The sequence below is a fragment of the Equus quagga genome, chromosome 5, assembly GCF_021613505.1.
Source record: "Equus quagga isolate Etosha38 chromosome 5, UCLA_HA_Equagga_1.0, whole genome shotgun sequence".
NCBI lineage: Eukaryota > Metazoa > Chordata > Mammalia > Perissodactyla > Equidae > Equus > Equus quagga.
Window position 1 is genome coordinate 36,256,123 of NC_060271.1, and position 23,420 is coordinate 36,279,542.

At 56.1% G+C, this 23,420-nt stretch overlaps 1 protein-coding gene across 1 annotated transcript; it reads left to right on the plus strand.

The window, feature by feature from the left end:
* Positions 1-3,460: 3,460 nt before the first annotated feature.
* On the plus strand, positions 3,461-23,276 carry RCC2 (regulator of chromosome condensation 2). The gene is made up of 12 exons (XM_046661647.1): positions 3,461-3,523; positions 5,057-5,150; positions 8,425-8,568; positions 11,483-11,614; positions 11,945-12,033; positions 13,215-13,329; positions 15,213-15,379; positions 16,784-16,964; positions 17,265-17,370; positions 18,265-18,337; positions 20,081-20,158; positions 20,901-23,276. Exons 1-12 carry the CDS (start codon positions 3,476-3,478, stop codon positions 21,003-21,005), a joined length of 1,332 nt encoding a protein of 443 aa, XP_046517603.1. The 5' UTR covers positions 3,461-3,475; the 3' UTR covers positions 21,006-23,276.
* Positions 23,277-23,420: the final 144 nt, after the last annotated feature.

Genomic DNA, 23,420 nt, shown 5'->3' on the forward strand with positions numbered 1-23,420 from the left:
GCCGGCGCGCGGCGGGGCGCGGCGGTTTGCGCCGGGGCTTTGAGGTTCCCGCCGCCTCGGCTCCGGCGCTCCGGGGGGGCGGGGCCTGGCTGCCGCCGCGCATGCCCCGTGTGGCCCTGCACCGTCTCGCGCCGCTGGGGAGGCGGGGGCGGCCGGGGCCGGGGCGGGGGCGAGGGCGCATGCTCCGAGGGCCTCCCCCCCCCCCCCCCCCCCGGAGGTCGGGCCGCCCCCGGCGGAGAGGGGCTTGGGCTTTGTTCTCCGCTGTGGTCCGAGGGCGCGGGTGCTCGGGATGTGCTCCGTGCGGGCCCCCCCGAGGAGGAAGCATCCCTCCTGGTCCGAATGGGCTTGAATTTGCTCGAGACTTGGGCCTTCAAACCTCAGCGAAGATCGTGACCGACTCATGTGCCCGCAAAACCCTGCGGAGCCGGAGGTCCCACCCTGGGGTCTGTGAGCCTCAGAACCCGCGGGCTTAGTGTGGGACGTGTGTCCCCAGGTTCTCATCAGCCCAGAAGAGAGAGCTTTGGTGCAGGGTCCAGAGTCTGGCCTTCTGGAGAGGTCCTTTCCTCTCCGCGGTGGGGGTGGAAGGGTTAACAGGACCGAGTGCTTTCGCCTAGTGGAGCGCAGGCAGCGTGTAAATGGTTAAAGCGATGCGTTTCTGCATCCACTTTATAGATGAGGAAGCGGGCACAGCTCCTCATCCGTTTGAGGGCCCAGCCCCGGATCACAGGGCTCAGGCTTTCTCCGGCGACGGCCTCAACGCCTCTGCACCTTGGTGCGAAAATGCTTTATTCCTGCGCTCCTGGCCATGGGGTCGATGTGTTAGATGGCGGAGGAGAGCCCGTGTCCCTGGAACGTCTTCCTTAGGGTCGCGACGAGGCCGGTGGCAGGGAAATGGCTGCAGTATTGAGAAACTGGAGCACGGGAACTATGTGCTTTAGCGCGGCTCATCCTGCACGCCAGACTCCCACACTTGCCCCCAAGCACGGGTGTTAGGAGAGAAAACTGAAAGGGGGGGCTCTGCCTCTGCTGTGGGCTCTCAGTTTCCAGTCCGACTGTTAGGATGTGAGTTTTGTTGTCAGGAAGTAGAAGAGTCTCACCCCGATGCTGAAATGTACCTAAAAAGGGATACCCGGGGAGAGAGAGGGTCCAAGGGACACCAGGCTCTCCATAGCACAGCGCGCAGCTGGCTTGTCTGATGGAAATGGCACCTTTCTTCGTCTTACTAGGAGATTCCCGTGCTCTCTGTGAGTAGGCACAGCAGTCCATCGCAGTTGACATTTATGTTTACAACTCACTTCTCCCTTCAATTCCTGGGGTACATATATGTGGGTATACAGACTTCCCTTTCCCCTGCCCCTTAGAAAACAGGAAGGCCCGTCAAGCAGCTTCCTTTGGCCTGGTCAGCACGCCCTCCTCGGCTCAGCGCGTCCAGGAGACAGGGTCAACAGATGATGCTCTTTCATGCTTCGAGGAAAGTGCACACCCGAAGTTTTAAGTTCTTATTAGCATCTGTCGAGTTTGGTCCAGTGTCAAGGCTGGGCCCATGCTGCCCCATTGCCTTCTACAGGCCTAGGTGGGCACTGCCCCTGGTCCTTGGTGGGCCTTCTGCCCCGCATCCCTGGCCCCAGGTTCCTGGGCTCCAGGGGAGGCGCAGGGTCTCCACTGGTTCAGCAGCTCTGGGGATCCCGTCTGCTGCCACAGGCCAACGGCAACCCCCAGCTTGTTTTAGAAGGGAGCTTTTTAGTGAGAGTTTTGCAAGCCTCGCCACTGTTCCCAGCTGCCTGAAGGTGGTTGTGTGAGAGCAGCTGCCAGGAATCGTCTGAAACCATGTTGCCTTTCTTTCACTCAGACCTGCAGACACTGGGCTTGTGGAAGACAAACCCCAGAGACTTGTGTAGTCGAGGGGCGAAGTGGCCTTGAGTAAGAGATGTGTGTTTTTATAAAACACTCTTATGATTTCAGTCTCGGAAAATGCTCTCTCTAAAGACCTCAGGTTTATATGTAGTTGTGAGGGGTGAGCATCTGATGCTTGTTGGGGGTTGCTGCAGCCGGCATTCCCTGGGAACTTCCTAACCCTGAAGATACAGCAGGCGGCCTTGGCTGAATCCGAGAAAATAGGGGAGTGTCGTACGCTGTCCGGGTCTTTGTAGCTTTCTCAGTGTTAGGTTGCTGAGGTTTTGTGGACCTGAGACAGATCGCTCCCATCTGAAAAGACCAAGTAAATACCACTGAAAACCGAGCTTGCAGTCTGTTTCAGTTGATAGCCCACGAGGGAATTTGTTTCTGCTGGCGTTTCTCTGACCCGTCTTCCCTCGCCGAGAGTAGCAGCCTTCTAAATGGATGTGTGTTAAAAGGTTGACTCGCGGCCTCAGAAACATGCTCCTTGCACTTGGGCAATAATTCAAAAATGGCTTTGGAGCAGAAACCCCATTTTGTTGATTGAAGAAGCTCAGTGCTTTTTTCTGCCGTGGCCATTCATCCTGGCCCAGCTTACGTGACCGGGCTGTCAGGAGGCAGCAGGTGAAATGAAATTCACTCACTGTTTTCCCAGCCTCTCCACATGGCCTTTAGACACATGCGATGTTACAGACACCGAGTTTATCCAGACACAGTCTCGGCCCATCAGTGAAGGTGGATCACACCTTGGAGGGTCCCATCACCTCCAGCTCTCAGTCCTGACAGCCGTCACTGGAGTCCTGGATGGACCCAGCAGGCACTGGGGGGTCTCCTACCCAATGGCAGTTTAGGCCTGTGACAAAGAGGGACATGGGCTGTGATTTAAGCTGTGTTAGTTCTCTTCCTTATTTTATGTAAGATGGAGGGACAAATTTAATGATAAAGAAACAAGGGTAAGTGGCCTACAGCAAGCAATTGTGTAGATAACAGCACTGAAATGCAGTCAGGTATCTCCATCGGAAGCGTGAGGAAATAGGGCCTAGGACATACAAACCTGAGTAAGACAACACTCAGTGCCCTGCATGGCAGTCAGACCACTGTCGCTGGCGGAGACTCATTTCTGCCAGCACCTTATATCTCAAAGGTTATGTCTGGATTTTTATGTAAATGCTTAGCTGGCTTGATGGGCCAGTATCCACAAGCCCTTGCTTGACCACCCGTGCAAATGCTGACGTCTCCAGGTCACAAGGGAAACCCTGCGCCTGCCCAGGGTGGTTGCAGCAAGGTCTGGCAGTCTGGTGGAGCTGCAAGTCCTGCAGGAGCCAGCAGCACGGGCACCTGTCGTTGTCGTGAATACATCTTGTGTGGAGTGGTTGAGAGCCCTCTGCCTGCCGGGGGGGGGGGCTCAGGAGGGGGTCTGCCAGGGCAGGGGTGATGCCCCGGCCGGGTTACAGGCTTTCCAGGATCTTTTTCCCTGTGTTCTCTGCCTGGCAGCTCATCCCACAGTGCCTTAGTTCCTGCCTGAGTCTGTGCTGCCGCCTGCACGTGGACCTGAGGGATAGTGGAGAGCTAGTCGGTGATGTGGGCAGAGACCCAGGGCAGAGACCCAGGGCCGCTCCTTCCGCGGGTAACTTGACAGAACTCACTCACTGATGGCTGTTCTCCTTCTGCAGTAGACCTATAGAATGTTCCAGCCAGGGCCGCCAGTTAAAGAAAGGGAGATAACCAGGGGAAACCAGGCTCCCTTTCAAGTAATCCGAGTCTGGGTGCTGCGGGGTAGGAGTACCCTCTGATTAAGGTCATTCTCTGAATAATTGAAGTGTGGCAGAGCCAGCCTCCTTTCCTGGCGGGTTTGCTTCCCCTTGCTTCTGACTGCGGGATGAGTCCCGTAGATGGACCATCTTCCAGCCACGTGAACGTGGCCGAGCAGGCCAGCGTTACGGGCCCTACTCTGCAGGCGTGCCTGGGCTGGCGGCCCTGGGCTGGGCAGCGTTCCCTAAGACATGGACTCCTGCATCGGGAAGACGTGGTCATGCTAACAGTGTCCCCAGGTCCCGCCAGGCAGTCACCGCGCAGAGGTTAGCGTGCCTGGATCTGGAGCTGTTTGGCCTTTTTTTCTTCCAAGAACAATTCTGTAAACAGAAGGAAACCTCTTCCTTTCCTTTTAATGTCTTGGGATGATGATGGAAAGGGTGAAAGCAGAACAGGCAGTTACTGCGTCCCTTGCCTGACTGGAACCGAGTAGGTGGTTCAGAATTGAATCCTTGACCAAAAGTCTGCTTTCCAAAGTCTGCTTGGGCATTTCAGACATAAAGCAGAATGCTGAGACTGTTTTATGACGAGCGCCACCGGAATTGGCCAGTGGCTGTTTTAAGTGGCACGTATCCCTGTTGCCGGTCTGAGAGTGTGTGACCCTAGTGACCTTCTGTGTTGAGAAACTGAGGGTGAGGAGTGACAAGTCCTGGCTGGGGATGGCGGCCGCTCCCTTGCACGGGCCGGCCCCAGGGAGTTCCCTTGTTCCCTTCACCCCTGGTCCCCGGCTCCAGGGCCAGCAGTGAGGATGAGCCCATCGGAGGCTGCCCGGCGCAGACCCGCCCACCCTGCCAAAGCCTCGCGCTCCCATGCCTCCCTCCCTCGGGTAGGGGGTTGACCTCGGTGCGCTGAAGTCCCCTGGATGGGCTTGGCCCGCGGGCCGCACATGGAGGGAGGGTGGGCAGGAGTCTGAGCAGGGACGACGCGGCTCCTGAGGCTTCAAGTCTGTCGGGGCAGCGTGCATGCGGTGGGAAATTGTCGCTGGGCCCCACGGATAGCTGGTGTGACACCTGTGTGTGGCCCACAGGCCTCCTGCTGTCCCTGTGCAGGCAGTCTGCAGAGCATGGACAATGCTGGTGGCTTATTCTATAGTGATTTGTGAGAGATATTTTAAAGAGAAGTCAAAGGATAAAGACGAGCCCGGGCATCACAGCTGAGCTGGGGGGCAGGTTTGGGAGGTGGGCTGATGCGGCTGCGATGCCCTGGGCCGCTGGCCTCTGGGTGGGCGCTGGGTGAAAGCGCCATGAATGAGTCGTTTTTCTTTTGTTTCTTGCTGTCATTGGACAGATGTGGAAAGCTGGAAGCAGCATTGCAAGCTAATTCTTTTTCCCTCTCTCTGTCTCTGTAGAAACTTGAAGGGTCTAAGTGCAAAGGGCAGCTTTTGATTTTTGGGGCCACCAACTGGGACTTGATTGGTCGGAAAGAAGTGCCTAAGCAACAAGGTATGAGAAACTGTTCCTGGAAACGTAAGATGCTACTGTGGATTGGGTGCTTCCTGTGTGCGCACTGGGGGCCATTGTCAGTCTGGTGGCTGCCCACCAGGTAGGTGTTCTCTTCATTAGAGAAGTGTTCAGAGAGGCCAGATGACGTGCCTGAGGCCACACAGCGACTCTAGTGATGGAGCCGGATTTGAACTGTGGTCTTATGCGAATCTCTCACTTCACAATTCTGTCTTTAAAAGACCAATGCCATTAAGATGGAACAGAAAAAATATAAATAGTAGCCTCAAAGGAATACTGACACCTTCTTCCCATCTTCCTTCTCATGTCACCTATTTTCATTAAAATGAAGAGACGGGTCCTGTGGGATGTCAGAATGTCCTAGACATTTGTCACATAGCAGATGTCAGACTGTTAGGCATTTCGGAACAGTCCACAGTTCTTTGCAAGCTGCCAAATTGTGCAGGAACTGGTTTGACAGAGCAAGTAACAGTCTGGGGTGGGGGGAGCCAAGAAGTCCTATGAAGTAACTTTCTGTCCCCAGGTGCTTTTAGAAAGCTGGTGTCTTTGCTCAGGAGGATACTGGCCCGTCCAAGAGATGTGAGGCTGGCACGGCGCCACATTTTATGGCGTCTTAATTTCATTTGGAAAGATTGCCAAAGTGCTTTCCAGCATTGCCCAGCGAACAAATATTTGCACACTGACACTCCTCGTGCCTCAAGGCAGGAGGTGGGGATCATCTTATCCGTGAGAACAGCAGGAGTTTCGGCAGCGCTCAGTCCAGCTGAGTTAGAAATGGGTCCGAGCCATTGTCTTCTGTTGTGCAAGGTGCCCCGCCTTCAGGACCCAGCCATCGGGGACTGAGTCTGCCGCCCGCCTGGCAGCTGGCATCACCTGGAGCCCCCGCCCCCCCATGAGAGGAGTCTCTGCCCAGCCCCGTGTGTGTGTGTGTGTGTGTGTGTGTGTTTTACATCGGTTCTCAAAGCTGCTCTTCAAATGAGTGGCCCCCACGCAGTGACAGACACTCAGGCCTGGGGAGGGGAAGTAAGTTCCAGAGGAGAGCAGGCGTCAGAGCCTGGGGTGCCTCCTGGGGTGCGGGGCGGGTGGAGCTGCTCGGCCGGGCCGACCCAGCGTCAGCTCGGCTCCCCACTACCTCGGAGCTGCAGAAGGTGGGGAGCCGCCTCGTAGGTTCAAAACAGTGACTTTTGCCCTACTTGGGCTCACGTAGGAGTGCCTTGCCTTCCCTTCCCACCTCACTGCCCTCATTTTCTCCCTCCAAATGAAAATTTTTTATGTTTTTAAAGTATTTGTAACTGTCTTTAGGCCCCCTTGCTGGTGCCAGGAGACATAAAGTGGGGGATTTGTTTTCCTACTGGTGCCGAACATGAGGAGAAGGACGATTTCCCCTGCCACCCTCGCCCTCCAGTCTCTTCCCATCCTTGAAGTCTGCCTTCCCCCAGTGCGCCGGGGGCCTGTGGCTCTTGGATGCATGTTACTGTGGATTTTATAAATTCAGGGGGACATGGGAGGGAGCTATGTGTGCTCCCTCTCCGAGCAGGACTGGCCCCAGGAGTTGATGGCCACCAGCCTGGCCGAGAAGCCCAGGGCTGCTGCTGGCATCTGCTTTGCTGGGGTCCATGGGACAGGGTTCTGGGAGGCGGGGAACCCTCTCCCGAGCCGATGGCGCCCTGGGCGCTGGCGTTTGTGGAACCGCTGCAGGGAAGGTGCAGTCAGCCGGGTCCCCATGGCACCGTGCACTCCTGGGGTGCCCTGCACCACCTGGTGCTCAGAGGCGATGCGGGTCGACCACGCCGGCTGCCTTTCCCTTCTTGGTAGACAGACCGTGGCGTCACCTGTGAGGGCTCTCAGTTTGGGTTTGCTCTCTCCCCGGGACATTTTTGTTTTTCCTCTTTTTGGTAGCAGAGGGGTGTCCTCAGGGGGAGCAGCTCGGGGGTGCTGCTGAGTGAGAGACCTGATCTGCAATCCTGAGTCGTGGGGGAGGTCGCGCCTCTGCCCTCTGCCTGGCGGCCCCGTAACTAAATGAGGGGGTGCGCCTGGCGCCCCCTGCTGGCAGGGTGGGCTGGCTGGGCACTGACGCTGGGCACTGTCAGGTCCTTTCCCTGGAGCGGGCTAATTGATGGAGAAAGCGGCCTCTTCCTCCGTTCCTACATCCAGGTCAACCCCGCACAATTGATGTGGCCGTGGCTGGCGTTTCATAATCGTCACCACAGGCCTAGAAACGTGCTCGTGTTTCTGTCCTTGAGAGCCCAGGTTGAAAATATTAAGCAAAAAATTGGCCATGCCCTGTCCACGAATGGGTGAAGTGGAGACTTTGAAGGAGGCGCCTGTTCTTCTCTCCCATGCTGCCTCTAACACTCTAACATTATGGAGTGCTTAGTTATGGAGTACTTAGTTATGCAGTGCTTAGTTACAGAGTGCTTACTAAGCACCAGGACCAGGCTGCATTTGTGAGGCCCTCTGGCCAGAAGGAGCCAGGGCCCTCAGGTGCTAGGACAGTGGGAAGGCAGGCACAGGAGCTGGTAGGGTCAGTGCTGTGGTAGGACTCACAGGGTGCAGGGATCAACGAATTAAAAGGGGGATGGGCAGGGAGGGCTTCCCAGAGGAGGGGGTGCTTGACCTGAATTTCGAAGAACAAGCAGGGAGCAGGTGAGGGGAACATTCTGGGGGAGCGAATACAGGGGCAAAGGCAAGGGGTCATGACCTGGCCAACACAGTGGGCCCCTGAGAAAGGAGGACCCCAACGGTGGGAGGAGTGAGGGAGGGGAGTGTGCTGATGCTGGTGGATGTGCGGGGAGGGAGGGGTCTTGTGGAGGAGGGGGACGCTCAGTCAGCTCCAGAAGAGCCTTGTGGCCGACACCTGGGTCCCTTGCCAGCTGTCATGAGCTGGCCCCTCCCCCAACAGGCCTGCGGGAGGGAGAGCGCCTGGCCTTCTGGCCACTCGCATGTGGGCACGCTCAGTAGCATTGCATGAGGGTCCGAGGTCCCCGTGGGTCGGGGCCAGAGACAGGAGGAGCAGCATTGGCATCGACTGGTCACTGGCTAGGTCCGCATCGGCTCCGGGGCAGTTGGTCCGAGGTGCACACTTTCTCCTTGGGCACTTTTTCCCGATACCAGGCCGGTGTGGCCCCCCGGGGAGCCCCTGTAGTTGGACATAAGGGCGTGGACCCTTGGTGGCTAATGACGTTTTTGGGGGTGCTCTCAATTTTGCCTGCACCACTGGATGGGTGTTTGATTTGCTTTCTTGTTCTCTTTGCAGCTGCTTACCGCAACCTCGGTCAGAACTTGTGGGGGCCCCACAGATACGGGTGCCTATCGGGGGTCCGGGTGCGGACGGTGGTGTCTGGTTCGTGTGCTGCCCACAGCCTCCTCATCACCACAGAAGGGAAGCTGTGGAGCTGGGGTAAGTGCTGGGCTCACCGCCCCCGGGGTGACGTCCTCCATCTGCTCAGGCGCCGTTACCTGCAGCCCCCATCGCCTCTCTCGAACCCCCAGCTAGTCTTGCCTGTGCCCTGTGAACACATTGCCTCCTCCACTTTTCTGCTATTTTTTGGTCTATACATACCCCCTCATTCTTTGCATTATTTTTTTTTTGAGGAAGATTAGCCCTGAGCTAACTGCTGCCAATCCTCCTCTTTTTGCTGAGGAAGACTGGCCCTGAGCTAACATCCGTCCCCATCTTCCTCTACTTTCTGTGTGGGACGCCTACCACAGCATGGCTTGCCAAGCGGTGCCATGTCCACACTCGGAATCTGAACCAGCAAACCCTGGGCCGCTGAATCGGAACGTGTGCACTTAACTGCCGCGCCACTGGGCCGGCCCTGAATTCTCTTTTTTTAAGCAACCTTTTCCTGAACATTCTGACTGAATGTGGATCTTTCCGATATCGAGGTGCCTAGAATTGAATTCCTGCTTTGGGTATGCCGTCCTTCCAGCAGACATGCCTGCTGCTCGCTCTGCGGCACAGTGTGACGTCAGCTCTGCTCTTGCCACGTGAAATGCTCCCAGCCCATAACAGCTGTGTCATGACAGCCCTGTGTCTCTGCAGTCCTGCCCCTCTGTTTCTGGGGGTCACACAGGTCTGCCAGTTCCGTGGCTCGTCGCGTGTGGTCTGTTTGTTCTTATAACGTGCCAAAGAGTTGACTTGACCCTTCCCGAGTTGATCTGTTTTCTCGCTGCTGGACTACCTTGCCCGGGCACCTGGGAGGGCTCCCTGTGCTTCCCTTGGAGCCTCCCTTCCGGCCGTCCCCGTGTCCTCTGCAGAGCCTTCCTTGCCTTCTGCCCCTGTCCTCTCCCACGTCATCAATCCAGGTGATGACTGAGCGTCAGTTTACCCCATGCCCTCTGGAGGCTCCTGGACTCTCCTTCCGGCTGGGTCTGTTGGCACTTGTCCCGCCCTTTGTTTCTGGTCCTTTGGCTACTTTTTCGCCCATGTGACTGCATTTTTATTTCGGTCTGTTTAAGCCATTTTTGCAGTTTCATGAGCTGCTGTACCAAAGCCCAAATATATTAACATCTGTTGTCTTCACTGCACTCTGCTAATTTTGTAATTCTGTTGAAAATAAGCTAACAAGTGTGGCTGGCCCACATTTATACTTTATAGTCTCTTGCTGACATTGCCATCGTGTTCGTTTTCTCCTGTTGGCAGAGAGGTGTGTCCCCCCTAAGCGCCGTCCACGCACACTTCCAGCACCGAGCCCAGCAGCCTGTGTCGAGGGCCCGACTTCACGTAGCTTATTTCTGATCTCTTTCCTGAATTTCACTTACAGTGGTGCTGCTAAAAATGGCCCTGTGTTGCTTCTCAGGCCTGGGAGAGCTTCTGAAGGCTTGGCACCTAACCAAGCCCCAGAGCAAATGTGTGTGTCCCGGTGAGCAGACTTGATGCCCCAGGAGGTGACGTGCCAGTGAGGTTGTCACGAGCCCACTGTTAGTCCCTCTGAAGGCAGTGTCCGTGCTACAGCGCACTACTCCCGAGGGGCCTGCACCTGCCAGCACACGGGCATCTCGTGCGGCCGAAACCTGCGCCCAGGGCTCATTCTGTGTTTAAAGTGCCTTTCGCACTGAACTTGGGCAGCTCCCATTAGCAGCTGCGTCTGCCCCTCCTGCCTGAGGGCCGTAATCGCCTCGCTGGTCCCAGGACGGTTTTCCTCATGTAAATGGCCAGTTCACTTCCTCCTCAAGCCCCCTCCAGGACGATTGGTGCTCTTTGGGGCTCTGCTGTCCGCGTTTCTCGTGACCAAAAGATCAAAAGTTCATCGTTGGGATGGGCGAAACCAGCCCCTCTGCACCCACCCCCTCTGGGAAATCGCCCTGACTTTGGCCCTGTAAAATCTCCCCAAATCTCCCAAAGTGTTGGGTCACAAGTGTGGTTCTTGTCTCAGCTCGAGGGACCTGGGAGTGGCCCATTGAGTTGTTTCTTTGGAACTGCTGTGGCCTGTGTTAGAAACTAGGTAGGACTCGGGCGTCCAGCCTCCTGGCCCACCCAACTCGCCATGGCTGCTTGGGAGCTGAAGGGCTTTGCCAGAGGGCCTGTGCGTGGCAGAGGGCTCAGTGGCAGGGGTTGGCCACATCAGGTGTTCCTGCCCCCGACTCTGCAGCCTGCACAGCTCCAGAGGTGACGGTGGCCCCGTCAGCTGGGAGGGCTGATGTCCAGAGCAGGTGTGTCCCTGTTCTGTTGCCAGGATTCACGTGGCTGAGGGTCCTGTGGAGGGTGCTCCGTGGGAGGTGGGGTTGGCACTGTTCTGTGAGCACCGTTTGCAGGGTAGATGAAAGGAAGAGGAATGATGGGGAGAAACCAAATGGTCCACAGTAGATGCCCAGAACACTGAGGTAATGAAACTCCTGTAAGGCAGGTGTCAGAAACGGTTACTGTCTTAAAACACCTTTCGGAGTGAAGGGAACGAGGGAATTGTCTGGCAGGTAGGTGAGAAGTGAGAGCTGCGTTCCATGAGCTTGACTGCTTGGTGTGACACCAGGCCTCCCTGAGCGTTTCTTCCGTTTCCCTGGGTGGCAGAGCTGCAGAAAGCGCTCACTTGGGTCCCTGCTGCTGCCCCAGAAAAGAGGGTCAGGAGGAGTGGCAGGCGGGTGCCTGTGGAGACGTCTCTGGGGCCAGCACTGCATGTCCTCCCGTCACCCGAGCCCACTCAGGCAGCCCTCCAGTGGCTGGCCCTCGACTGAGAAGCCGGAGCTTGCTGCCACCTCTTCTCGGCTCTTGAGTTGGGGGGCACCTTCTGGGGCCCCCGCTTTGCCTGGTTGGGGGGGGCCCCCCCCCCCCCCCCCCCCCCCCCCCCCCAATTGATCTTGCTTTTGGTCTGCAGGTCGAAATGAGAAGGGGCAGCTGGGACATGGCGACACCAAGAGGGTTGAAGCCCCCAGACTCATTGAGGGTCTCAGCCACGAAGTGATTGTGTCTGCGGCCTGTGGGCGGAACCACACCCTGGCCTTGACAGGTAAGGAAGGGCAAGAGGCCAGCTGGTCCACCTCGGGCGCTGGGGTGGAGTTGCCCTGTGGCTTTGGTCACAATCAGAAAGATGCCCCCGAGAGCCCAGGTGAGTGGCTTCCTTCGGTTGCTGGGAGCCTCACCTGTTGGCCGCGGAGGCCGGCCAGTGCCTTGGTTTCTCTGCACACTCAGCTCCTGCTCCACCACCTTTTGGAATGCTGTCTCGTGCATTTTTCCTGACAAATGAGCTGTTTTTATTATTTTGGTACCTTTGATTCCAAATCTAACTCAAAACTCTCAGCAGTTCTTTCCCGTTTCTAATGTCCGTCTTTCCTTCCAGAAACGGGCTCCGTGTTTGCATTTGGAGAGAACAAGATGGGGCAGCTGGGCCTCGGCAACCAGACGGACGCGGTCCCGAGCCCCGCACAGGTGCCACCCGGCCTCGAGTCTGATTCCGGGGGTGGGGTTGTGGCTTGCCCCCTGTTGTTTGGGTTAGCTGATCCCTTGTCAAAAAGGGTGTCTGTGTGCTTGAGTGGAACAGGCTTAGTGTGTGGTCACAGTTGAAGAGCATCTTGGAAACACATTTTCTCTGTGCAATAATTTGTTGTAGAAACCTTGTTGTAAGCCTGTTTTATTTCCAAGAAAGGGACGAATGTTCCGAATGTGGTTAGTCTTTATCTGCAGACACTCTGAGTTTTGACCCTGTCGTGAAGTCGCCCTCCAGGTCTCAGAACACAGATGGGTCATGGTCCTTGTTCTAGAGAGACTGAAGACGAAGTTGGGGAGCAGGATTAACCTACAGAAGGAGCTGCTGACATGAGGCAGCAGGATGCTGATAAGCGTCTGATTAGTGGTTTAGATGGTGGAGGGAGGGACTCCGTTTCTTGGTCTCAGACAGAGACAGTGGCCCGGCTTGTCTGTGGTTGGAAGGTTTTGAGGCATCCCGTGTGGCCGGCCTCCGCTGTGCAGTGGAACGCTGCTCGTGCTGGGCCCGTCGGTGGGCAGCAGCGAGTTTTCTAAGTTAGATTTGTTTCCACATCCCACAGTAAATTACTCAGGGCTTTTGCTGTCTTCCTTTTAACTTCTGAATTTTGAACCGCTTTATTTCTTATTCACACCTTCAATTAAGACTTAACAAATCAAGTATCTCTAGCAGTAAGGAGAATGTAAAACAGTTCGTTTGGCCGGTTGGCAAGAATGCTTATGCAGGCTTTTCTTTTTAAATTTGGGGCTGATGGCAACACTAGTGACAGAGGTGAGATTTGGGGTTAAGCATGGCTGGTTTGTCTTCTGTCGCCCTCGTGCCCACACTGGTCGCTTGAGTCCAGCATTCGCTGGGCTCCAGGATTTGCGGGGCGCAGCATGGGCGTTTTGAGGGGCACTGAGACCTGGGTGCTGTTGGCCTGTCTCTGACCCTGGCTCCGTGCTGGAAGGTGGGGCCCGTGAGGGTGTGTGTTTACATGTGCTCTGAGCTTTTGCCTTCAGAATGGTTGAGTCCATTAAATTTCCTTTGTAACCGAGTACTACTTTCATACCAACCTGCAGAGAGGTAGACTTTTTATCAATCTTTTTAAAAAAAATTCTGAAAATGTACTGTCTTTCCTTTTCAGATAATGTACAACGGCCAGCCAATTACCAAAATGGCCTGTGGGGCTGAATTCAGTATGATAATGGACTGCAAGGGGAACCTGTATTCCTTCGGGTGCCCTGAATACGGGCAGCTGGGTATGGAAGGATGTTTTAAAAGCTCTCTTATTCGTGTGTTTAGAGCCAGAAGTCAGTGTGGGGCTGCACACGCGTGTGAGACGTGGGTAATTGATCGCAGATAATGGCCTTGATCCATTAAGTGGCTCTCACATTTAGTGAAACAGCATGTCATAACTCAGACACAGAGCACATTAGAGTGGCTCGCCTTAATGAAAAAGTCGGGGCTCAAGTCTGACAAAAGGTTCTTTTTTCTGATTTGAGAATTCGTTTATATATATAAAAGGGTTTCCAAGTTGTAAACGAAGGAAAAATCAACCACCTTTTTTTAGTTTTGTACTTAAAGATTTGCCTTTATTGAAATTGAGAAAATGACACAAGATGAAGGTGTTCTGAACGCCCTGGCGTGGGCGGTCATCAGCAGACGCGTGAGGAGCCACCACGTGTCAAAGGGACTGCCATACCTCCCTGCCCCGCATCCCTAAACAGGATGTCCTCTTCCCGAAACACGTTTACTTACGTGTCGTTGAGTAGAAAAGAGATTCAGAAAGCAGTTCTCAGGCAGTGGAAAGTGTCTCTCCATCCTCATTTTACAAGGGCTCCATTTTCTTTTCCCATCTGACACCAAAGTGTTTTTTTCCCCTCCTGGCGCCTCCCCGCCACGCCAGCCCCTTCCGAGTAGGAGGTGAGGAGTGGGTGCCCTCTGCTGGCTCCTTGCTGCATGTCACTCCGGATCTACCGCACCCCCGGATCTGGGTTGCTGGGTCTCGTCATTAAACGCAGGCAGATGGGAGACTATAAATAGAATGAGCAGCCTCTCACTGGCCTTAGACATTGGGGAATAGTGACTTTGTGAAACTAAATATACCGTGAGTCCAAAGTGAGGAAGAGCACAGCCCCTTACGCACATTCACTGCTGGTTGCCAGGGAGTTGCCGGAGGCTGTCGGAGAAACCGTTTCCATGGCCACAGGCCTGGCGCAGCCCAGCCCTGGGGCATAGCACCGGAAGTGTGCTCCTGGTCTGCTTCCGGACCTGTGCGGCTCCCCTGCTGCCTGTGGCTGCCCCAGATCTGCAAACAAACCGCTCGTCGTAGCAGGTTGATTTTCCTTCAGGGAAATTAAGCAATCTGGTGACGATGATCACGGCTGACGCTTAGCGGTTGTGTGGACCAGTCAGCTTGTAGGCACTTCATGCAGAGTCTCACTGGCTTAGTTTACACTCATTTAGAAGGCAGTTTGAGAACTCGGCTTGATTTTTATCTATAGAGCCGGGTAATTCTTAACTTGCCAGCTTGCCTTAAAACCTCTTTTCAGTCTCACTGTCCAAATCCAGAGGAGATCCCTTGCCGAATGAGAGCACGGGTGTGACCTTGGAGAAGTGTGTCACCAGCACACACTCGCCCTGCTCAGCGCGTTGACTGGGCCAGGCAAGGCGGAGACGAGAATGTGCCGCTGGCCAGTGTTTCAGCAACTGGAACGATACACTTAGGTTACCTGTAACCCGTAAGAACGCAGGTGTGTAACCGTACGGTGAACTGTTCCTGGCCCATCCAGGCGTTCTTTGAGGCCCCCCCGAGGTAGGGGCACGGACTATACCTTATAGAACATCCCTTTAGGATCAGTAGCTTCCAGCTTTTTGGACTGCAGCCCACAGTAAGAAATAGGTTCTGCATCACAGCCAGAGTTTTCACAAAATAACAGCCTTCTCATTCGGTTCTATTCATTTTTTAAAAATAACTAGTTTCAGGCCACAAAATCGAATTCATGAGTCACTAATAAGTTGTGTCTCAGACTGGACAGTGCTGCCTTGGTTGACAAAAGTGTCCTGGTGAGGCCCGGCTTGCCAGGTTGGGACATGTGCTCCGAGCTGCGGCTGCTGCTGACGGCTGGCTCTGTCACTGCAGGGCACAACTCGGACGGAAAGTTCATTGCCCGGGCGCAGCGGATAGAGTACGACTGCGAGCTGGTGCCCCGGCGCGTGGCCATCTTCATCGAGAAGACGAAAGATGGGCAGATCCTGCCCGTCCCAAACGTGGTCGTCCGAGACGTGGCCTGCGGCGCCAACCACACGGTATGGCCCCACTGTCTGACTTTCTCACCTCCCGAGCGTCCCCTCAGTGGAAGGGGCATCTGTGCTCCAGTGTCCCCATGCTGGGCTTTGCCAGCACCTGAGCCCACGTGGCCCTGCACACCTGGCCTCCTCGGGCCTGGCGTTTAAGCAGCTCTCCATCACTTCTGCAGACAGTGAAGGGACAGGGGTTTTGGGTTAGGGTGATGCAGTAAGCATTTTTCTGCTTTTGTTTTTGTCTAACAATGTCGTGGCCATCTTTCTGGGTCTCCAGACAATCTCCCGTACTGGGGGAGTGGAATAGGTTTTAATCATGAAGGTGGTTTCCTTAAAGGTTACTTGATAAACAGCAGTGAAGTTTCTATACGTACATCTTTTTATCTTTCTGTAGATATTTTGCCCGAGGACGTCTGTGGGTAAACCTGCCTCTCTTGTCTGTTGAAAGAGCACGGGGCTGGGGGTCTGGAGGCCGCACTGCTGTCCTGGTCTGCGGTCGACTGGCTGAGGGGCCTCGGGCATAGCTCCTTCCTGGAATCTTCTTCCCTGTCCCATGCACAGTGACTTGGGCCCAGGATTCCAGCCCTTCGAGTCTAGAAACAGACCGGCCTTCGTACACTGGCCAGGGGAGGCTAGATCTCATTTAGGCCTCTTCTGTCAGATTGTATTCGTGGTTCTCCAGTCACACGGTTCACACATTAGACGTCAAAGGGATCCTGAAGATTTTTTCTTTTTGGTGGGAAAGATTTGCCCTGAGTTAATATCTGTCGTCACTCTTCCTCTTTTTTTTTTTTTTTGTTTGCCTCCTCGAAGCCCTAGTACATAGTTGTATATTCTAGTTGTGGGTCCTTCTAGTTCTTCTACGTGAGCCACTGCCACAGCGTGGCTACTGACAGATGAGTGATGTGGTTCCGTGACTGGGAACCAAACCCCGGCCCTGTAAATGGAACATGCTGACCTGGAACCACGAGGCCATCAGGGCTGGCTCAGGAAGGCAGATTTTAAGTTGTTAATGTCGATGTGCTCACGTCACCAGTGACCAGAGGGAGGTCACCTGTGTGTATGGGGTGGTCATTAAAGCAGCACCTGGGGCGTGTCGGCCATTCCTCTCAGCGGGTCCAGCCCCGAGTCCCCTCTGTCCCTCAGCAGGTCCTGCCCCGAGTCCTCTCTGTCCCTCAGCGGGTCCTGCCCCGAGTCCCCTCTGTCCCTCAACGGGTCCTGCCCCGAGTCCCCTCTGTCCCTCAGCAGGTCCTGCCCCGAGTCCCCTCTGTCCCTCAGCGGGTCCAGCCCCGAGTCCCCTCTGTCCCTCAGTGGGTCCTGCCCCGAGTCCCCTCTGTCCCTCAGGGGGCCCTCCCCGAGTCCTCTCTGTCCCTCAGCAGGTCCAGCCTTGAGTCCTCTCTGTCCCCACAGCTGGTGCTGGACTCCCAGAAGCGCGTCTTCTCCTGGGGCTTCGGTGGCTACGGCCGGCTGGGCCACGCCGAGCAGAAGGACGAGATGGTACCCCGCCTGGTGAAGCTGTTCGACTTCCCTGGACGTGGGGCGTCCCAGATCTACGCCGGCTACACCTGCTCCTTTGCAGTCAGCGAAGTGGGTTAGTGCTTTCCCTGTCTGGGCCTCGGGAGGAACGTGTCCAGAACCGAGTCAGGGTCTTTCCCTCCCTGGCAGATGAGTGCTCTCGTGGGGGCCACGTCACCACTGTCCTGTTCCAGGACCAGGAACCTCGATTTCATTGACGTCCCTGGGCTCTTTTGAACAGAAGGCTCCTTTGTGGTCACGTGCCCAGCGCCTTGCTCGGGCCCCCGTCCCCTCTCCTCTCCTTGCTGTTGCTGAAGATGAGAATTTGGCTCTTGAGACGTCTGCTCTCAGTGGGAACGTGTTTGTCTTTCCCCAGGTGGTCTGTTTTTCTGGGGGGCCACGAACACATCTCGTGAATCTACCATGTACCCGAAGGCCGTGCAGGACCTCTGCGGCTGGAGAATCCGGAGCCTGGCTTGTGGGTACGTGGCAGTGTCGCCTGGGTGTGTTGGAGGCACCTGGAGCTGCCTCTCCTCTTGAGAGGGCCCCGGGCGCTCAGTCTGGGCGTCAGGTGCCCTGAGTTGGAGCCAGGAGGGGAAGCACTGCTCAGGCAGGCGGGCTTGGCAGAGCCTGGACGGGACGGCTCGTTCCCCTGCCTTCACCAAAAGCAAGTCGTTGAGGGGTTTTATTCTTCAAAGGCTTGGTGTGCTCTGCTCGTTGCAGGTTCAAAATTATATTTAATTAGGAAATTTTAGTTACTCCGACACATTGGGAAGAAGAAATCATCGTTAAATCAGTGATTTTCAGTTTATTTTGAGGACACCTGTTGAGCTATCTAGCACTTCTTGGTGAGGAGTTTGCTTATATTAATCAACCGCCAGGTTGTGGGGGGCATAGTGTGGTGGGTGCACAGTGTGGCGGGCGCACAGTGTGGCTTCAGTCTGCTGAAGTCTCCAGCTGTTGTCCAGGTGAGCGTCAGCTTCCACCCTCTGCTGCGAGCTCTCACTTCATTCTGATTTGGTCTCTTCTTTTCCCGCTGTGCATGTTCACCCAAAAATGACACTCCCCCCCAAGAGCCGTAGAACCCGGGTTGGGGCAGGGCAGCGAGGTCTAGGGCCCTGTGGTTGCTGGCATGGAGGGCTCTGCAGTTTGGCCCTGCACGGGATGAGCCTTGGGGTTCAGGAGGAGCCTGCTGGCCCTGTGTTGTGTTACTTGGAAACGAGAGTGTCATGGAGCTTTCGATGGGACGTAGTCGGTTTTAAAGCTCGTAGTGGCACCGCGCTCTGGAGCCGGTAGCCCACAGGAAGCGTCCGTAGCGGCTGGGTGAGGGACGGGGCTGGGGTGTGGACACCGCGACAGCCTCTGCCTGTTTGCAGGAAGAGCAGCATCCTCGTGGCTGCGGACGAGAGCACCATCAGCTGGGGCCCGTCGCCGACCTTCGGGGAGCTGGTAAGCGGGCACCTGTGTGGTGGGGGTAGCCCCGATCCGGGCTCTGTTGCTGCTCCCAAAGATAGGCTCAGTGAGTGTCTTTCGTCTGTCCCTTGTTGCACTGAGGTCTGCAGTGTTCCCTAATCTTTGGGTCACATCAGCTTTCAAAGACGTTTCTGTGCCCGTCAAGTAATTGTGCATGTCTTTTCTGTCTGCATCGTAAAACAGAGAAATTGGACGCTTCTGATCTGATTTCTCTCTGTTTGCAAACTGTTGTCGTGGTTACACGCGTGCTAGGAAGGGGGATGGTTGCTCCTCTTCCCCCTCCCCAGGAGGGTTTAAAGCCACAGGAAGAGCATGTTGTTTTAAACCTGGTGGCGGTGGTGTGAGTGCGCATCCAGGCTCCTGTTCCCCAGGCCTGTGTTGGCTCAGTCAGCAGCCTGGCCGCTCGCACTGCGCAGACCACTGCACCATCCTGCCTACTTCTGAGGTCACTGGGGGATAGTCTTCTTAAGTCAAGTTTTTCCTAAATCAAGTTGGCCTGTGTGTCTGCCCTTAATCTCAGTTGAGTGGTTAGCAGTGACGGCCCTCGATTTCTCCCTCGTACTTAGATCTTCTCCAGCCGAAGGGCTGATTCTCAGGGCCTGGTGCTTGATGAGCCCTGCACTTCTAATTTCTTCCTCAGGAAGAGCAGCTCGGCACGTGCTGACGGTCTGCCGTCCTGGTTGTGACGTGGTCCTCAGCCTGGCTGTTTCCGTTACTTTCTGAGAGAAGCTGTCCGTTTCCCTTCCGTCTTTCTTTCTCTCGTGGGTGGGAGCTGATGGGGTTGGTGGAGAGAGAAGGAAGGGCTTGATCCCGTGAGCCATCGCCAGGACTCGGGGGCTGAAGGTGCCTTTGCCCGGTACTCTGCGCACAGCCGGTCTAGAGGCTTCAGAGGGAGCCCCACATGCGCACACTCAGGGAGCCCCCACGTGGAACCTGGAAAGAGCCTGAGAACCTGGCCCAGCTTTTGTGGATTGTCCTTAGATAAGGACAGATGGTGTTTAGGGCCCATCAGAAATAGACTGTGAATACCAATTTTGAAACTAGAGTGGAATGAGGGGGACTTTAGGGGCAGCCTCTTGGGGGCGAGGAATTGGAGGACATTCACTGGGAAGCTGGAGGTGGGCCTGGTGGCAGGGGAAGCTGGAGGAGGCCCTTCATCGCCCGCCCTGGGGGCTCCTGAGCTGAGCCGAGGGCTCCGGCGGCCTCACTTGCCCATCCCCACGCCTTTGCACAGGACTCCGCTAAGCAGTCCTTGACCAGTCCGTTCCGCTTCTGGTGGGGACTCTGGTGTCCCAGAGTCACTACTAACAGTGGATGGTGGTTACTTGGTCTCCAGACCACCGGGCAGGGACGTCGACGGCCATTGTCCTTTGTGACCTTGTAGCCCTGAAGGGCTGCAGCTGCCATTTCTTCCTGTGCCCACGATGGTGTCACCTCATCAGTGACACTCTGTAAGAGGTACCCGTCGTCACATAGGTCCCCACAGGTTACGCTGTGGCGTCCCGGGCTCCCTCCAGTTGAGGACTAGTGCTTCGTCGGCAGCCTTCTTGGGGTTGAATTGCTGGCGGCCTGGCCCTCCTGCGAGAACGACAGGCTCGTCACAGGCAGTCGTTAGCTCTGCTCCTGGGTCACGGCAGCCCAGGAACGTCGCCCTCGTCCCCCGTGCGCACTGTGCCCCAGGGCCCCTGGTTCTGAGCGCCCCCTCTGTTTGCCCCCCAGGGCTATGGGGACCACAAGCCCAAGTCTTCCACGGCAGCTCAAGAGGTGAAGACGCTGGACGGCGTTTTCACGGAGCAGGTGAGTGAGGCCATGCGCCGGGAGGGCTGGAGGTGCTGGGGGCGGGGCACGTGCTGAAGCACACCTCGCTCTCCTGCCTCTGGTCTTGGGGGCCCATTCGAGTCGTGTGTGACATCTCCTTGAGCAGCTTTCCTGCCACCTTACACCAGAGTTTTCTGGTGGGTCATGGCCACGAGCAGGAGAAAGCTTAGAGGCCTGCTGGGCAGGCTCAGTGGCCGTTTGCACCCTGGATGACACTGGCCACAGTCCAGTCACAGGGAAGTCGGCTCGGGGGTGCACCACTCATGTCTGCCTCGTACCCTCACTCGACTACGCACCGCCAGGCCATGGGGCAGATGGCAGGCGAGGCCCCTGCTGCTCCGTCCACCAGCTGCCAGCCCTTGTCTGCTGAGGCGCAGATGGGGCTCGCGCCCTCACACGTGGCGCCTGCGCTCCAGAGAGGCGGAGGGGGCAGGGAGCCAGGTCCCGGGTCCCCGCCAGTCCCCCCCGACGGCGGTGTTGAAGCCTGCCCGGTGGGCTACCCTCTGCCTCGTCTCCCCGTGGCAGCCAGGACGGGCTTGTGACGGGTCCGTGGACACGGGTGGCCTTCAGCAAGGGTTTCATGCGCTTTTCAGCAGGCCTCCCTGCTGACCCCGTCTGCCAGACCAGCTGACTAGTGTCGGCCTTGCGCTCGTCTGCTCCAGACTCAGTGAGCAGCTGGCGCAGGGCGTCCTTGCACACCCAGCGCTCTTCGCTCCCCCAGGTCGCCATGGGCTACTCGCACTCCTTGGTGATAGCGAGAGACGAAAGCGAGACCGAGAAGGAGAAGATCAAGAAACTGCCAGAGTATAACCCGCGGACCCTCTGATTCTCCGCATCTCCTCCAACTCACCCTCGCGGCAGCTGTCATTCCGTGTGCACTGGGACGGGAGGTCGAAGGAGGAAGCGGGAAGAGCGGAAGCTGATCGAAGGTGCATTTGCGTTAGCCTCCCTGAGGTTCCGTTTCATCAGTGATCCAACGTCAACTACCTTTTCTGTATGCTTTCCAAAGTGTTTTTTTTTTCTCTTAATGTTTAATTAAAATATTTGCTCATAGTTGACTTACCATTCCTACAAAAGAGGCAGAAACTTTGAGCAATGTAGGTTTTTTAAGTTGTTTTTTCCCCCTTTTTCTCAAAACCCCCCTTTCCAGTTATACTTATTAGCATTGTGATCCGAGTGGGTGCTGCCTGGAGAGGAGTCACCATTTACTCAGAAAAAAACATCCTTTCTGGGACCGGCAGCATCCAGGCAGATGGTCCCTGGTGGTCGGTCTCTATCCAGAATCGTGCGTGTGCTGTGGGAGCGTCTGGGTCACTTCCCACCCGCTTTTCTCGTCGCCCGACTGAGGCTGGTGTGTGTGCTGATTCTCCCCTGGCTCCTCGGAAGCCCCCGCCGCCTTCCGGCTGCGGCATTAATGGACTCTACGGTTCCCCCCTGGTGGGGGCTCCGGGGTCTGTGTTTAGCCATTTGTATTTACTTTAGCTGTAAAAGAAGTCCAAATGGAAATCAGGTGATCGTGGAATCAGTGGGGATTCGGGGTGGCAGACGTGGGGACAGTGCGTCTGGTTCAGGACCTGGCTTTAAGGCTCCTGCCATGAGCCAGGCCCACCTTGCCAGCACTCGCCATTAGAGATTGGTCAGCCAGCAGTAAGAAGTGCATCTTGGAGTCCTTGCAAGGAAGGGCCAGCCCCCGGGGACCCGCCTCTGTTGCCTGTGCTTATCTTTGCTCCCCCGCTGGCTGGGTCCTCCCGGAAGGGCCCGGTCTATCCTGGACGCGGCCTCCTGTTCTGCTCACGCAGCTCTCTAGTCACGTTTGCTTGGCTGTGGTACCAAATAGGAGGGGTTCCTGAAGAAGTCCCCCTTGCCCAAGTGTCGGCGCGGACGCCGCGATGTCGCCCCGGTCCCCGCTGAGCTCGCCGCTGGTGTGGCGCTGCCCCGCGTGAGTTACGAGGTGCCTTTCCCGGAACCCTCCTCTCACTTGGACCCAAAAGAGGCGACAGCTCTGGCTGGGGCTCTTGGTTTTGAGAGGGTCTGGACTGGTTTGGGTGCTTTAAAATAGATCTTTTAGTTCAGTGGTGCTTATGGGGGAGACGGGGATAGAATTCAGTGTGAGACTTGGGTGGATGGGAAAGTTAAATACTGGTCTTTTTTATTTTTATTCTTTTGCTTTGCTATTGTTACCACTTGTCATTGTCTCGATGTTAAAATGCCAAAAATGATCTAGTCGTTGTTGCTTTTTTCCCTACTCGTCCCCCCGTCAGTCCTTATGGTGGCTCTGCCTTTGCCCGGTGTGGAACAGTATCTGTCCTGGCCAGTCCCAAGGCCTCGAGTAAGGAGACTGGCCTGCATCTTTCTAAGAGTTAGTCTGACCTTACGCTCATTGCTCCTGTCCTGCGTTCGTCAATAGTCCAGGGGAGAAGCTTCTGCAACTCCAGAGCTTCTGTTAAACGAACCTAATTTGTCCAAATCACCCCCCAACCACCATCTCTGACTCAAGCTTCCATGTGTGGAACCCATCAGTTTCCCCGGTCAGGTCTCTGTCCTGGAACGCAGCTCAGGTGCACGTGCCCGCACAGCCTCCCTTGGGTTGTGTGGTCACCGAGGGGGCTGAGGGAGCTGTGGCCCGGCTCCTGGCCTTTGCAGGAGCTGCCCTGGCTGCGCGGGGCTCCGTCCTCCGTGCTGTAGTCTGAAGCCCACTGCCAGCTCCTCCTGGAACCCTTGCCAGGGACTGGCGCAGGAAAGGGACGGACCTGCCTGGGGAGCCTGCCCCTCGCCCACGATCATTCCTTCTGGCCTAGAGTTTTACAGTGCACTTCCTGGTAGAGAAAATCCTTTAGAACCAGGAATTGGGCTGCGGCCTGCACTCCGAGAGAAAGGGACGGTGACACGGGCTGGGCGTGTGCTTTGTGCTGACCCCTCGGGCATCTGACATGTCTTCCAGCTCAGGAAGAAGAGGCTTAGAGTGAAGGGGAGCCCAAGGAGAGGCTGTGATTTGGTCGAAGGTGCCTGGTTTAGTGCTGTAATTGTCTTATTTTTTTTTTATATATATATTTCTTGGAGTAAACATTTTAAATAAATGACATCGTTGTTTACTCTGTCTCGGCTTTCGTGCTTCTGTTTGGGTCGATCGGGACCAGGAACACGGTGGCTCTGCTTTTTCATCTCCTTCCCGCCTGAGTGGAAGCTCACGCAAAGGGGCGCCGGGGGCCGGGCCGGGGGTCTTTCAGCTTCTAGGCTTAAG

Coding starts and splice junctions, on each gene's coding strand:
- RCC2 (XM_046661647.1), top strand. CDS start 3,476: ATGTGGGCAGAGACCCAGGGCAGAGACCCAGGGCCGCTCCTTCCGCGG. Junction 3,524..5,056: donor CAGGGCCGCTCCTTCCGCGG/GTAACTTGACAG, acceptor CTGTCTCTGTAG/AAACTTGAAGGGTCTAAGTG. Junction 15,380..16,783: donor CCTGCGGCGCCAACCACACG/GTATGGCCCCAC, acceptor CTGTCCCCACAG/CTGGTGCTGGACTCCCAGAA.